Source organism: Dromiciops gliroides, chromosome 4 (genome assembly GCF_019393635.1).
Source record: "Dromiciops gliroides isolate mDroGli1 chromosome 4, mDroGli1.pri, whole genome shotgun sequence".
Classification (NCBI taxonomy): Eukaryota; Metazoa; Chordata; class Mammalia; order Microbiotheria; family Microbiotheriidae; genus Dromiciops; species Dromiciops gliroides.
Genome location: NC_057864.1, coordinates 197,406,989 through 197,422,305, shown reverse-complemented (window position 1 = coordinate 197,422,305; position 15,317 = coordinate 197,406,989). Strand labels below are relative to the sequence as shown.

General features: G+C 42.7%; 1 protein-coding gene across 5 annotated transcripts in view; it reads right to left on the bottom strand.

The window, feature by feature from the left end:
* RNF157 (ring finger protein 157) overlaps window positions 1-15,317 on the bottom strand; it is a 146,487-nt gene that overhangs the window by 10,865 nt on the left and 120,305 nt on the right. For 4 of the 5 annotated variants that reach the window (XM_044002958.1, XM_044002956.1, XM_044002961.1 and 1 more), the window contains 12 exons: window positions 13,108-13,174; window positions 12,741-12,784; window positions 11,497-11,544; window positions 9,187-9,258; window positions 7,577-7,736; window positions 7,075-7,187; window positions 5,848-6,089; window positions 4,491-4,599; window positions 3,801-3,912; window positions 2,780-2,967; window positions 2,113-2,178; window positions 1,042-1,090 (listed from right to left, as the gene is read on the bottom strand). In XM_044002958.1, coding sequence (XP_043858893.1) covers window positions 1,042-1,090; window positions 2,113-2,178; window positions 2,780-2,967; window positions 3,801-3,912; window positions 4,491-4,599; window positions 5,848-6,089; window positions 7,075-7,187; window positions 7,577-7,736; window positions 9,187-9,258; window positions 11,497-11,544; window positions 12,741-12,784; window positions 13,108-13,174 — 1,270 coding nt within the window. The remainder of the gene's footprint in view (window positions 1-1,041; window positions 1,091-2,112; window positions 2,179-2,779; window positions 2,968-3,800; window positions 3,913-4,490; window positions 4,600-5,847; window positions 6,090-7,074; window positions 7,188-7,576; window positions 7,737-9,186; window positions 9,259-11,496; window positions 11,545-12,740; window positions 12,785-13,107; window positions 13,175-15,317) is intronic. The other variant, XM_044002957.1, reaches the window with a different exon arrangement.

The following is a 15,317-nucleotide window of genomic DNA, read 5'->3' as shown; positions in this document are numbered from 1 at the left end:
TGGGTTGGGCTGGCTGTGTACATGCACACCCTATGAAGTTTTCCAAGCAGTGGCCAGCACTCAAGCAAAAGCAACCAGGATGACGGCAGCTGAGGCCTACAGCCAGGCTGTGGGGTAGGGGCTGGCTCAGACCTGGCACGTGCTTTGATCTATTCCCTTTTACATGATGTATCTCATGGAGAGAATAGATTCTCAACCCCAGGACACCTGGTGTCTATTTTTGCCCTAGAACCTTCCTTCTGGACCATCCTTTTACTAACTGCTAAGTTAATTTTTAGTGAGGAGAGGGGGAGGAGGAAAGAATGCCTTTTCCATTCCAAAAAGAGAGCATTAAAGTCCCAAATGTTGCCAATGAAAAGTCATTGCAACGATTTGCAGACACATGCCTATGTGGTATTAAGAAGACTCATGTCTCTACTTTCTTGATAATTCTCTTCATGTAACAGCCGCAACTTCTCAATGTCTTTCTTTTATAGGAAGGAGAACAATCTTCTGAATTAAAGTTAATCAAACCAAGGTCCTCTCCCTGAGGTAGAGAAATTACTGTAAAACACTGTTGCTATTTCTACCAGAGAAGTGCTGCCTGAATGACCCTGGGGCACTTGGCTGAGGAGCTATGCAGGGAGAAACAAAGTGATCAGGTAACTGTCCAACAACATACACAAGCACGATCTGCCTTAGATAGAGTCCTTAGCCCAATACCCCAACACTTAGCACAGTGCCTGGCACGTCTTTCCTGACTTCCTTCCTTCCTTCCTTTCCTGACTTCCTTCCTTCCTTCCTTCTTTTTCCTTCCTTCCTGACTTCCTTTCCTGACTTCCTTCCTTCTTTTTCCTTCCTTCCTTCCTGAAAAGTTAGAAAGATACGCCTGGGTTCTCCTACCACCCTGTTATCTTCCATACGTTGCATTCATAAGTTTCTTTTCATCAACCATACAACTAAATAATGCCATCATGCCAACTGGTCCTCTTTTCTTTGCCTTGACATCACCACCCTGGAAGGAAAATTAAAATAAAAGAAGGCAAAGGGTCAGTCTGTTACCATCTTCCTGTGTGGGTGATCCATCCTCTTCTTCCAACACATCGTTCCCCTAGGACACAGCAAAGAGGCTATGAATGTTGAAGGAACAAACCATGACCCCAGACCAGCATAAATACCTACAAATCCCTGCACTTACCATAATGAAAACATAGCTAGAAAAACCAAGGAGCTCCCATTTTATTGGTATGGCTGGGGTTGCAATGCCCCCTTCAGCTTACTTAGCCTGGTTAGTCTCCAGTTCCACTCTCAGTATGTATTTTGTTCACTTCCACAGAGAAGCTAGTCTAAACATGGCTCTCTGTTCTCATTAGACAGCATCCCTAAATATTCAATCAGCTCCTATCCCTAGTGGAAGGGTCAATACCAACAGGCTCCCTCCTACTCTATCCATCTGTTACTCCCTAACTGTAGGAATGACCCTCAGGAATTTCTCTCACTCTGCTCAAGGCTCTTCATGGACTTCCTTCTGGCTCTAAGTCCCATCATGCCCCATTCTCCCTGCTGTGTTGATCAGGGTAGATTCTGCTTAGTGAGACACAGTTAGTCTATAGGGGTTTGGTTCTGCTCAATTTTACACCAATGTGCCCCATGAAGAATGGGTTTTGTTGTTGTTGTTGGGAGTGCCCCTTGGTTAGCCTTTTTTCCCCTCTCCTGTGTTGAAATCACAAGAGCAATAAATGAGACACAAGATCAATGATGAGTATATACTAATCTCTGGCTTAGGAATCTACAGGGCCTACATCTTACCTAGTGTCTTAAGGCTGAAGATCTGGCTCAACGGATAGATCTATTTATAGTGATCCACCTGGAATGGGTAATCGACTAATGTGATCAAAGCTTAGGATTCTGCCACAAAGTAACCTATTTGGAGTTTCCATCCCATTAAACATTTGTGAGAGAGTACAAAGATGAGAAGTTTCCTGAATAACATGACTTTCCTCACATCTCTTGCAACAGCAGCTCCCAACACTGGACTGTGAGGCCCATCCTCAAAGCCTTAGATTATTGGCTTTTTAGTTCAAGCAGCTTCACCAACTCTAGAAAAGGGGGCACTGCTGTTTAACACATTACCTCTGCGTCCTGCTCTTCTGCTGGGACACCGATAAAATCAGTATCTGGGGACTCAACGGGCATCAACTGCAAAATAACAAAAGGGGTAAGTGGCAAGTTCACCAACTTCTTCTTGCTCTATTACAAGAACTATGGGAAACTCACGGCCCACATGTGCTTCAGTTACAAATTGGGAGACATAAGATAAAGGCCAGAAAAATTTCAGACAGAGGACAGTGGCATATGAAGGGTCTTTGAAATGGAACTACTCCCAGCTTTGCTCCTCCTAGGTTCTAGAGTCATCTCTCAGCCCCTCCCTCATCTTGATCTCTCTCCACCCATCTCTGCATCTTGGAACCCCTAGCTCCCTTTAAGGCATAGATAACCAAGTGTCACTTCTCACATGAGGCTTTTCTCCTAAGGTGTTAAGTGTCTCCTGAATCCCCCATCAAAATTACTTGGCAGTTATTTCATATTACGGGCGATGTCCCCCTGTAGAATATAAGGGGTTTATTGTTATCTTTGCATCGCCAGTGCCTGCATACTTAAAAGGTACTTAATAAATGCTTATTGAACTGAGTTGTTGAATCTTTTCTTGGGGTGAAAATAGGTCCCACTTATCTCAAGCTGCTTTTCCAAGTGTATTTAGTTCGAAGAGCAGTGAGGATGCCAGCAGCTTTCTCCCTACCTCGCCTTCTTCTGATGGGGCTCCGCTGGCGGCCAGTGGGGATGGGAGAGCATCTCCCTCCTCTTCTGTGCCAGGGGCAATATAGGAACCAGACATAGAGGAGACTGTGTCAGTGCTGATCTGGGAGTTCTGGCTTTGAGAAGAAGCTATGGACATGACAGATTGTGCCAGGCTGCTGCTGACAGGGTCTGCAGAGAGAAGAGATGAGAGAAGCTAAGCCGCCTTAGTTACAGTGAACACAGGAGAGGAAAGAACCAGATCTTGACGGTTTAAAAAGAAGGAGGAAATCTTCCTCCCTGTCCCCAAGGCAGGAACCTTTTCCCATGCTCGACTAAAAAAGTGTTAAAACTGGGGTTTACTGAGCTTTTGCCTTATTTAAGGTCTAGAGCTCAGAATTTAGTCTCAGAGACTAAAGAGAAAAGATTAGGAAAAAAGGAGGCTTCCAGACTGTTAAATCAGAACCTTGTCCATGAAGGAGTGGTTAGGCCACTCAGGAAGTCCTGAGTTCAAATCGTACCCTAAATAGTAGTTGTGTGACCATGGGGAAGTCACTTAATATTTCTGTGTTTCCATTTCTTCATTTGTAAAATGAAGGATTTGGAATCAGTGGTCTCTAATGTCCCTTTTAGCTCTAAATCTATAATTCTATGAATTAGCATTAAGGTTTTTGTTTGTTTGTTTGTTTTTTACAAGAGAGGGACTTTTCCCCCAAGACATGGAATAAAACTAGTATCAAGGTTAAAAAACAAGAACCAGAAACTCTCCTGCTTCTCTCAGAAATGGAAATCAGAAGAGGCTAATGGAAATCAGTTCCCTGGCCCAGGAGACAATGGAGCTGCTGTCAGTAAGTATTCTTATCACAGTGGAAGGGGAAGTCTCCTGTCCACCCCTCCCTCAACCAGGGACTACATTTACCATGCTTGAGTATTAACTGACTACAGCCCTAAAGAAAAAATGAGTCCCTTTGACCTAAGCTGGAGGGAAGGTCCACAGCAACCGTGAGTCCTACTCCTTTAAGTACCTTCTGGGGAAGAAATAGTGGAAGAGAGTGGGGTCCCTGTGCAAGATGACTGGCCGATGGCTCCTGATGAAGATAGAGTGAGATTCTCACTCTCTGGAGTTGCACCGCACTCCTGGAAAAGCAACAGAGGGAAGGCAGAGTGAGCTCAAAGCAGACATGATTGGTAGCAGTAGAGAGGGAAAGGAAATGTGTGTATGTGTAAGGAGGAAAGGGGAAACCAGCAGCCAGGAGGCTGAGGCTGTCTATACTCAGAAAAGGGAGGTAATAGGTAACACTAGTGCTAGTGTCTCTTTTGTCATCACTTCTCTTCAACCTTATTCTGGAATGACAACTCCCTCCCAAGGGAGGAGGGAAAACTCCAGTCAGCCCAGCCTGCCTAGGGCACAGCATCTGCTGGAATTGTACACAGCTATGGCTCAAGTGACATAGGTCACCTAGCAGCTGTTCCATGGGAAAACCCTTGGCACTCATGATTATGGACAAGTTCTTCAATTCTGAAGACAGGAGTCTAAGTCCACTCGACAGGTATAGGATAGGCAGCTCTGTTCCCAAAAACTGTCTTGGCTTTGAGCCCCAAAGAGGAATGGAGCTGAAGGGGAGGGTTGTGTTTTCAGGGTGGGGTGTGCAGGAGAGGACAGGAGGACAGTAGGTACTGTGTCCCAAGAGGAGAGAGAACAGAGTGCCCATCACCTCTTCAAGCTGATGAGGAGACTGCCTGTGGGAGAGATGCATTTCAGATTCACTGCAGGACTGCTCATCATCTTCTTCGTGCAGCATGGATGAATTCTGGGAGATGGACCTGGGTAAGTTTAAAGGAGATATTTGTGACCCAAAAGAAACAAACTCTGTCTATACTCAAATCAATCAAATCCCATAAATATAAAAGGAGTGAGTGAGAAAGATCAAGGGTGACACCTAACTCTTAGAGGTAGTTTTTGGGCGAGGAATGAGGCTGTGGACTGAGAACTACACCATGTGTCCACAGTTTTGCTTTGGCTCCACTGACAATCTGTTGTGGTTGTGTGTACTTCTATATCAACATTCTCTCTCTCTCTCTCTCTCTCTCTCTCTCTCTCTGGTCCAGTATAGACATCAAAAATACTCTCCCCCCCCTACTCTACCATAAAGATCTTGTAAATCCAAATGACTAGTTCGTTGTTTTTTTTTTTAAGAAAACCATTACAAAATTAAAGTGTGTCATTATTATTTTGATATAGATTCCCTCGAAGCATCGATACCATGTATTGCTTAGGCCTGGAAGCATCAGCATGTTCTCAGAAGAGTGTGCAGGGAGCCCTCCAGAATACATTTTTTATTTCCAAATACTACTACCAGCACAACCTTATGCTGCTGTGTCTGAATCTCACAAAATCAATGATAGTGCATTAGTCCCTTCCTTAATGTTCTGAAGGCACCTCAGGTGTTTGGTGGGGTTGTTAAATTCTAGATAAGTCTCAGAGGGTCAGTTAGTTTCTCCTTAGGGAGCCAAGATAAAAGCTTCCACTGTCATTGGGCAGGTGTGAAAAGCATTGGAAGAGCTTGGATCAATGTGATGATTAATCCTGGCTCCACAAAACTGATGGGAAAACATATTAACCCCTCTCTTCAGCACAGAGGTGATAGAATGAGGACTGTGCTGTCAGATGTGGTCCCTGTGACAATCTGTATGGTTTAACTATACTTCCTTGTTACTAAGCAAGGTTCAACTTCTGCTTGGGACACTTACTTGCTGTATAACTTTAGGCAAGTCATTTAACCCCACTTTGCCTCAGTCTCCTCATCTGTTAAATGAAGAAAATAATAGGACCTACCTCACAAGTTTGTGGTGAGGACTGACTGAAATAACAAAAGTGCTTTGAAATCCTTAAAGTGCCACAGAAATACTATTATTCATTGTGATTCTGCTCATGATGAGTATTAAGAAATGCCAATGGTGTTTTTTAAAAGCATTGATAAAGCACTAAAATAAAAAAGGGAAAAAGAATGCTAGAAACATCCATCACCCCAAGTATCTTAGAGACATGACTATCAAGTGCTGGCTACTCACTTGGAGAGACTGTTCTTGAGCTTGAGTTCTTGACTGCTGCAGTCAGAGAGGCGGTCAAGAGGGGAGATGGTTCTGACCGCGGGGGGGAGATGTCCGTCACTGCCATAAGAAGGTAACATTCCTGACAGGTGGGTGTCTCCAAGAACATGAAGTGGGGGAGCGGCCGGGGATGGTGTAAGGGGCCCATTTAGGGCTTCCAGCAGAGATACAACTTCGTAACCCAAGGGAATGTTTTCTGAGGACTAGGAGAACCAGAGACAGGTTGTTAAACTCTAAAGGTGGCAGGTGTCTGTAGCAGGTGAGTAATCATCCTCATTCCAAAGTAAATCCTAGTTTCATAACAAAATCTTATTTCTGGCTCCACATGAGAGGTTCCTTCTATATTTGCTTTAAGGGCTTAGTAAAAATAATTTCAACACCAGGAGAGAGGAGAGATTCATGTGCCAAATAGCTTCAGGAAGGGAGGGCTCTTTCTATGTAGTCATTCTACCTGGAGCCTGCCAATGGGTTAATTTTTTTTTTTTTGGCAGGGCAATGAGGGTTAAGTGACTTGCCCAGGGTCACACAGCTAGTAAGCGTCAAGTGTCTGAGGCTGGATTTGAACTCAGGTCCTCCTGAATCCAAGGCCAGTGCTTTATCCACTGCGCCACCTATCTGCCACCTATCTGCCCCCCCCAATGGGTTAATCTTAAAAGAGACAGTACCTGAATTAAAAGGGAAGAGCTGAAAAGTTGGGAGACTGTCCTTAAGCCTCTGTCTACCACTATGAAACTCTGTTAAATTGTCTTTCTGGACCTTGTTATTATACCCCTTTATGAAATGGGAGAAGGATAAGCACTCACATTTTAGAGGACTGATAATAAATAAATAGTACTGAATTACAGAATAATAATTTGTCTGTCTGTCCTCTTCGACACTCCTCCACCCCATGGTTAATTGCAGGGTTAGGGCTCTCTCAAGTGGTATGTGCCATCAAAAATGAGAAAACAGGTATCCAGGAAGGAAAGTGTCTTATTTACTATGGGACTCAAATGTTGATTTTGCTGGTTTCAAAACAACCTAATTTTGATGGGCTTATGCACAGGATACATAAGACATATCATAGTGTCAGAGTGGTAAAGAAAAGGACATTGGAAATAAGAAATCAGCGGGGATCCTCTAAAGCATCTGTTTCTCAGTCCTGGAAAATGAACAAAGGCTCCCATTTTAGACTGTGGCCCAACTTACTGAGTGCTCTTCAGAGTCAGATGTTTGGGAAGAGATGATGGGGTTAAAGTTGGTTGGGGACAAGGGGCCCAATTTCTTCCTCATGGCCCGAATCTGAAGCAGAGCCCTAAATGCTGTGAAGAGGAAAGATGACCAGTTAGGATGTCTTGATACAGGGGACAGAGTGTGTGGGAGGGAGTGGATGCCCACCTGCCCAGAGAAAACAAAGATACCCCTTCCTTTTTTCCCAGAGGTCCCAAGGATTTGCCAGATCCCAGATGGAGCAGGGCCTTTGGTGCTTTAGACATCAAATTCCTTTGCCTCGGGGCAGCTAGGTGGCGCAGTGGATAGAGCACTGGCCCTGGAGTCAGGAGTACCTGAGTTCAAATCCGGTCTCAGACACTTACTAGCTGTGTGACCCTGGGCAAGTCACTTAACCCCAATTGCCTCACTAAAATTAAAAAAAAAAATTCCTTTGCCCCCATCTGCTCATAGTGCCTTCCCCTCCATCCCTGGGACTTACGTAGTCGGCAGATGGGGCAGTTGTTGGCTTGGTAGCGCAGGGTGTCTGCACAGGTGTTACAGAGGCAGAGGTGGCGGCAGGGTAAAATCAAGGTATCCCGGACATCCGAGAGACACACCACACATTCAGCACTGTTATCATTCACTTCATCCTCAGCCACCTGGCCAAGGGGATAAAACTACTGAGTTGAGAGCACAAGAACCTTGATCTCACATACCTCACTGATAAGACTGTAAGGGAGGGGGGGGAGTGTGTGATTCCACCGCCACCACTCCTTCCCAAACTAACATAATCACATGTAAACATGAGAAAATTTAAAATATGTAAACTGAGGTGCAGACCTCTTCATATCATAAAGGAAACAGCATGACTGGCTAATCAAACAATATAACCATGCATTTGGGGACTTTGAAAGAATTCCAGCATCTGACCCGTCTAGCAGTGGGAGAAATTTAGCTTAGAGCTTGCAAGAGAGTCTGTGTGTGTGTGTGGGGGGGGGGGGGGAAACAGTCCCCTGAGAGGGAACTGATCTTTGTAGGAGATGGGGATTTCAAAGTTTTCTCTTATCTTCCCCTTTCCCCTCCCTCCACGCCACCACTGGCCATGTTATCAGAGAGAATGGACCAGTAAGAAAAAAGCATACAGCTGTGAGAGAAAAAGTATATCAAGGACAGAAATGGATTCTGATACAAAAAGAGAGTCACCAAAGAGAAGAATGTGACCTCATGCACCAGACAAAAATGCCAACAGTGGACTAAAGAAAGGGCTTCCAGCTCATAGAATGCCAGTAAGTTGTGTACATATGATGCATGTGTCTCACTATGATTCTATATTAAGGTGAAGCCCACTTTTCTCATGAATGCTGGGTATATATGTGGGAGACTGAATGCCAGGTTTTTTTGAGAAATGTTTTATATCAATTATTTTTACTTTACCAAGTTAGTAAAATGCCTTTGCTAAAAGCTAATTAAGTTTGCTGGCTGCTTGATAATGGAGAGAATATCAGTGAGGGCTCTTGAGGTATGTTAGATGTATAGTCCAACAGGATTACTCCTAGAACCTGATGTGCCAGTTGCCCTTCAGGAGACTACACCTTTGAGTTCGACTTAAAGTTTGAAGAAGTAGCCCCAGAGGGTATCACAAGGTGATTAAGCAAAAGTATTGAGACTTGTTACTTCATGAAATCATTAGCTAAACATGAAAGGGGATGAGGTTGATTAAGCTTATCTAAGAACAGACATACATTGATATATTATGCTCTTACATGGCCTACAATGGCATTCTGAGCTCTGGAGACTGAAGAGGACAGGAGTGAGATAAGTCAGAGCTACTGCAGGGAGTTAAGCATGTAAAATACAGAAGAACATTAAACCATGTTGCTGAAGAAGAATTTGCCACAGAGTGCAGTGACAGAAGCATACAAGGGATCTATTCTCTTTCAATGAAAATAAAGCTAAAGTCAGAAACAAATTTAAAGTTGGCACAAAGACAAACATGTAAAATATAAAAGGAGAAAATTCCACCCCCAGGTCCAAGTTCTTAGCTTGGGCTGTTGAGCTCCTACCTCTATCTGGGAAATGTGCGTTCTGTTCTTGGTCATTAAGTCTTACCTTAGAATCCTGTGTGTTGTACTTGTTTTCAATCCCATAGATTTCTTGAAGGAGGTAACTGACCCCATCTACCTGGAAACCACAAGGAGAAAAATTCAAAGTGACAAGATTTGTGAACAATGGATGGGTTTGACTACAGCAGGAGAAAAAGCTTTTTCTACCAAAGATCACTGATCCACAGCGGGGGAAAAATCTAGGGACTCTACAAATTAATTCAGTGGAGCTTTTTCTTTGATGGATTATTCAATTTCCTATATTATACAGGCAGTCCTATATTATAGCCAGTTAAAGAAGACTTGCCTAGAAGGAAAGAGAAGCAGGAAAGCGGAAGGGATGAAGACAAGCAGAAAGAAACAGACTTCAGCAAAGGCCAAGGAAGAAGTTAAAAATCTTGTACTGCTTTCCTTTGACAAGATCAGTGTCAATATTGCTCTTATTTTTATAGTATAGACAGATACTGACTTTATATATGTAGATAAATTTTAAGATTATGTTATCATGTATTATTACTATTATCTATTCAGAAAGAAACTTGGAGGACGGGCAGCTAGGTCACGCAGTGGATAAGACCCCAGCCTTGGATTCATGAGGACCTGAGTTCAAATTTGGCCTCAGACACTTGACACTTACTAGCTGTGTGACCCTGGGCAAGTCACTTAACCCTTATTGCCCCCCCCCCAAAAGAAGGAAACTTCTGATTGGAATCGTTGTTATGTGGTGATGATTGGGTATTTGTCAAATATTAGTTGAATAAATTTGAAATATCCATGAAGCCTCCGCTCCCCATAGTCTAAGCTAGTCATGATCAATCCTCCCCTCTAACATTTGGCCAAAATCCTCCTCTACAAGACCCCTCCTTAAAACCTCAACTCCCAAGGATGACCAGCTAGGTCAATACCACTGACAAAGTGGTCCCACTTCCTATTAGTTGGTGCTGATTAATATCTCTTTCCTGCCCCATTTAACCTCTATAACCCTAGAGACTCATCTGACATATTTTCGGTCCCCAGCTGGCCACTATTTACTTCCACTTTTGCTGGCCTTAGGCAAAACTCTAAACTAGATTCACAGAGTAGTAGGAAGATTATCAGACTTGTAGGAAGGAGACCCTGGTCATAATATTTGCTCTGCCATTTACAAAAGATATAATCAGCAGGGCAGCTAGGTGGTGCAGTGGATAGAGCACTGGCCCTGGATTCAGGAGGACCTGAGTTCAAATCCGGCCTCAGACACTTATCACTTACTATCTGTGGGACCCTGGGCAAGTCACTTAACCCCAATTGCCTGACCCCCCCCCAAAAAAGATATAATCAAGCAAGTCTTCTCTGAGTCTCAGTTTCCTCATGTGTACAATGAGGTATTCTCATCTGCCCAGAATCTTTCATATGCCTGGCATTCTAAGGCTTTCCATGATTTGGCTTCTACTCACTGTTCCCAACACCTTTCATACCACTGACCCACAGTTAACAGCTCTTGCCACATGGCCTATGCACACTGCATTCGGTTCAGATCAAGCCAACAGATCCTCTTCTAAAAGTTGATCTTACCTGTCCTCCTAGAAAGGATCTCTAAGTCACACGAATATTTTTTTTTAACTAACTATGCCTCAATGTGTTTCAATCCCAGAAGGATTTGCATTCTTTTTTTTTTTTTTTTTTTAGTGAGGCAATTGGGGTTAAGTGATTTGCCCAGGGTCACACAGCTAGTAAATGTCAAATGTCTGAGGCTGCATTTGAACTCAGGTACTCCTGACTCCAGGGCCCGTGCTCTATCCACTGTGCCAAGGATTTGCATTCTTACCCATGGAAAATGCTTAACTCAAAGAAAGGAGTCTCCCTAATGATTTAGTTTAGGCCTATAGCTGAAGAGGAGGTTGGAGCTTCTTTCTCCTTCAGATGTATATGGAGGTGCATTTGCTAAGTTTAATGGTAAGGGATCGTGGTAGGCAACAAACATGTCATTTCTGAACATTTGTATTAGGCTGGGGAAAACCTCTCAGGCTGACAGCCCCCAGCCCCTGTTCTACAGATGAATTTTCCTCACTTGGTTGAAACTTCCCTGTAGTACCTCTCTCCCTTCCCACACATAGCCCCTTGCTGCCAAAAGCCTAAAGCAGAAAGCTCTTCCAATCCTTCCATTCTCTGAATTTCTTGTCTCAGACCCAATAATTCTCAGTCCATAAAGATGCTAAAAATCAGAATCTCTTTTAGGCCAGCCTAGACATCTAAGAACCTGAACCTCACTCCCCTACTTGTTTGTTCCCATTTGGTGAAGAGGGCTAAAAACAGGTCTTGGCTTTCAAACACTTACCACCTGCTTCTGTTTCAAGGGCTTTACGCAGAAAGTGCCATCTGTGTGCTGAAATGAAAAGATTATTATCATGACAGGGAAGAGAAGGAAAGAAGAGGTCAATTAATCTAGCATTTAAATAAAGGCCCATTACATGTAGGCCCTGTGCTTGGTGTGGGGAACACAAACACAAAGACTGAAATCACCCTGACTCTTCAGTCATTTATGTTCTAGCAGGAGGAAACACCATGTTCATAGATAAGTATATTACGAATAAATACCATCAGGGGCAGCTAGGTGGCGCAGTGGATAGAGCACCAGCCCTGGAGTCAGGAGTAACCTGAGTTCAAATCCAGCCTCAGACACTTAAAACTTACTAGCTGTGTGACCCTGGGCAAGTCACTTAACCCCAATTGCCTCACTTAAAAAAAAAAAAAAGGAATAAATACCGGCGCAATGGACAGAGCACCAGCCCCAGAGTCAGGAGGACCTGAGTTCAAATCTGGCCTCAGACACTTGACACTAGCTGTATGACCCTGGGCAAGTCACTTAACCCTCATTGCCTCACCAAAAGCAAAAAACAAAACAAAAACAAGAATAAATACTGGGGGGGGGGCAGCTAGGTGGCACAGTGGATAAAGCTGGTCCTTGATTCAGGAGGACCTGAGTTCAAATCTGACACTTACTAGCTCTGTGACCCTGGGCAAGTCACTTAATCCTCATTGCCCTGCAAAAAAAAAAAAAAAAAAGAAAAGAAAAGAAAAAATAAATACAGGGATGGAGACTAGTCTTGTGATTTCTTTGCACCTTTTCTGAAACTTAAGTCTTAAAGAGTTGCTTGAAGCATTAAGAGTTTAAATGACTTGCTTGGGATCAAACAGCCAGTCTGTGTTATAGGCAGGACTTGAACCCAGGTCTTCTTGGCTTCAAGGCCAGCTTTCCATCCACTACAACACTATGTACAGAATAAATACAAAACAAATAAATAAAATTAAAACAAATAATACAGAATAAATATTTGTATAGATTATATATACAGAATAAATACAAACCAAAAATAAATACAAAATACTAAAACACTTGCACAGATTAAATATATACATAATAAATACAGAGAAGACAACAAAGTCAGCTCCAGAGTTAGGTCTACTGGAGCTCAGGTAGCCTGAACACTGGCCTTCTTTGTGGAGGGGCAGGGAAATAGGTTATTAATACTTAGCTTAATCCAAGAAGAGGAGAAATCTTTCTGCTCTACTTTTACTCACCTTTTCAAATGTAGCAAGAAGTACATGGCAGTGTCCAAAATGCTCTGCAAGACACAAAAATGTAGGGTAAAGGAAGAAAAGCCACATTTCACATGCTGACATCCCTATCTCACTAATGATGCTCCCAACCCAGAACCTGCTAAATGATCATAGGGTGGTGGGGTAGGGGAAAGACTAATACATGTCAACACAAGTCACATGAGCCTTAGGACCTTTAAAATCTGACAATAAGGGTGAAGAAAACCCTGTTTGATCGCATAATTTAAAAAAGGCAAACTACCCTGGGGCAGCAGCAGCTGTGGTGGGCAGCACCCACCACAAGAAAGCACTCACTATACACAGAAAGAGAGTCCATGTCCCATCGTACCATCACCTTCATCCACTACAGCATGGACAACCATTGGGTAGACTTCTCGGTCCAGGTCAAACCCCAGCTGCAGAGTGAGCAGAGCAAAGAAATACACAGAATGAGTAATTGAGACACTTAAGTGTATTAGTCATGTGTGACATGTGACCAAACATCCTTATAATATGCCATAAAGGGATATCCCATCTAGGAGCCTTAAGCGTCGTCTTTCAGAACAAGTCCCTGTTCTCCAGGGACTCAATAGTTATTTTAAAGAGTTTTTAAAAGAAATTCCTTTCTGAGGTAAGTCCATTAGAATTTAAGCCTCTTTCACCCCCCAGTCCCTGAGAGAATTACTGTTTTAAAACATACTGATCAAAAGATCATGCTACTGTAAAAAAAATCAATTAATCAATTAATCAATCAACAAGCACATATTAAGTACTTATATGTGTCAAGCACTGACTTAGTCACTAGAGATGCAAAGACATAAATATAATAGTCCCTGCCCTCAAGGATCTTTATCCAGTGAGACCACATGTACATACAAAGATATACAAAATCTATACAAGGTAAATTTTTAGTGGGGAGGAAGGGCACTATCAGCTGGAGGGAATCAGGGAAGGCTTCATTTAGAAAATGGTGCTTGAGCAGAGTTTTGAAGAAAACAAGGGATTCTCAGAGGTGAAGTGGGACAGTATTCCAAGAATGGGAGAGATTCAGGACAAAGATGCAGAGATGGGAGATGAAGTGAGATGTGTGCAGAACAGCAAGACCTGTTTGGCCATTATTCATTCCATCAACATTTATTAAGCTACTACTATGTGCCTGGCACTGTGCTAAGCACCGAGGTTACAAGAAGAATCAAAAGATAGTCCCTGACCCCAAGGAGCGTATAATCCATGGGGAAGGAGTAATGCATAATAAGGCTGGAAAAACAGGTTGGGGTCAGGTCACAAAGGGTCTTATGGGTTAAATAGTGGTGCCTGTATTTGATCCGAGAAGAAATAGGGAACCAATGGAGTTGCTGTTGTTTTTAAAAATTTATTTATTTATCTATTTATTTATTCACTCATCCACTCATTTGTTTATTTAATTACCTATTTGTTTGCTTATTCATTCATCTATTTGTTTGTTTATTTATTTTGGAGTTGGGTTTTGATGATGGGAGTGAAATGGTCAGACCTACATTTTAGGAAAATCTCTTTGGCAAGTTCTATGAAGTGTAAATTGGAAAGGGGACAAACTTGAGGCAGGGAGACCAATTAAAAGAGTACTTCAATAGTCCAGGTGAGAAGTGATGAGGGCCTGAGTTGATATAAGTAGAGAGAAAGGGATACATGTAAAATATGTTGTAGAAGTAGAAATGACAAGATTTAGCAACTGTCTGATATATGGAGTGAAAGAGAGTGAGGAGCTAGCCATAACACAGTGGGATTGCCAACCTGGGTGACTGGAAGAATGGTGGTGCTCTAGACAGGGACATTTGAAAGAGGAGTAGGTTTTGGGGAAAAGATACATTAATTCAGTTCTGGACATGCTGAGTTTGAGATGCTTATGGGAAACCCAGGTCGAAATATCTACCATGCCTTCTACCTATCTAGAATTTAGGAGATGAGGGTTAAGTAGAGATGTGGAAATCACTGGCATAGAGAAGATTATTAAACCAAATGGCAGCTGATGATATGGGTCACTAAATGAGAATATGTAGAGAGAGAAAGGAAAAAGACCTTGGATATAGCCAGAATTAGGGGCTGTGATATGGATGATGACCCAGCAAAAGAGACAGAAAACATGACCAGACAGAGAGGATAACTAAGAGAGAGCAATGTCATAAAGATTCAGTGAGTCTCTAGAGAATATCTAGAAGAAAAGAATGTCAAATGCTACAAAGAAGTGATGAAGGAAGAGAATTGAGAAAAGGTCATAGCATTGGGCAATTAAAATATTATTGGTAATTCTGCAAAGAGTTGTTTCAGTTGAGTGGTGAGATTGGAAGCTAGATTGCAAAGATTTGCAAAATGAGTGAGAGGAGAGGAAACTGAGATAAATATTGGCAGAAAGATTTTTTCTAGAAGTTTGGCTAAGAAATGGAAGAAAAATCTAAAATGATGGCTTGAGGAGATGAAACAGTCTAGTGAGGATTTTCCATGCTTGGGGGAGATAGGGCAGTGTTTGTAGGTAGTAGGAAGAGAACTAGTAAGTATGGAGAAATTTAAGATCTGAAAGGG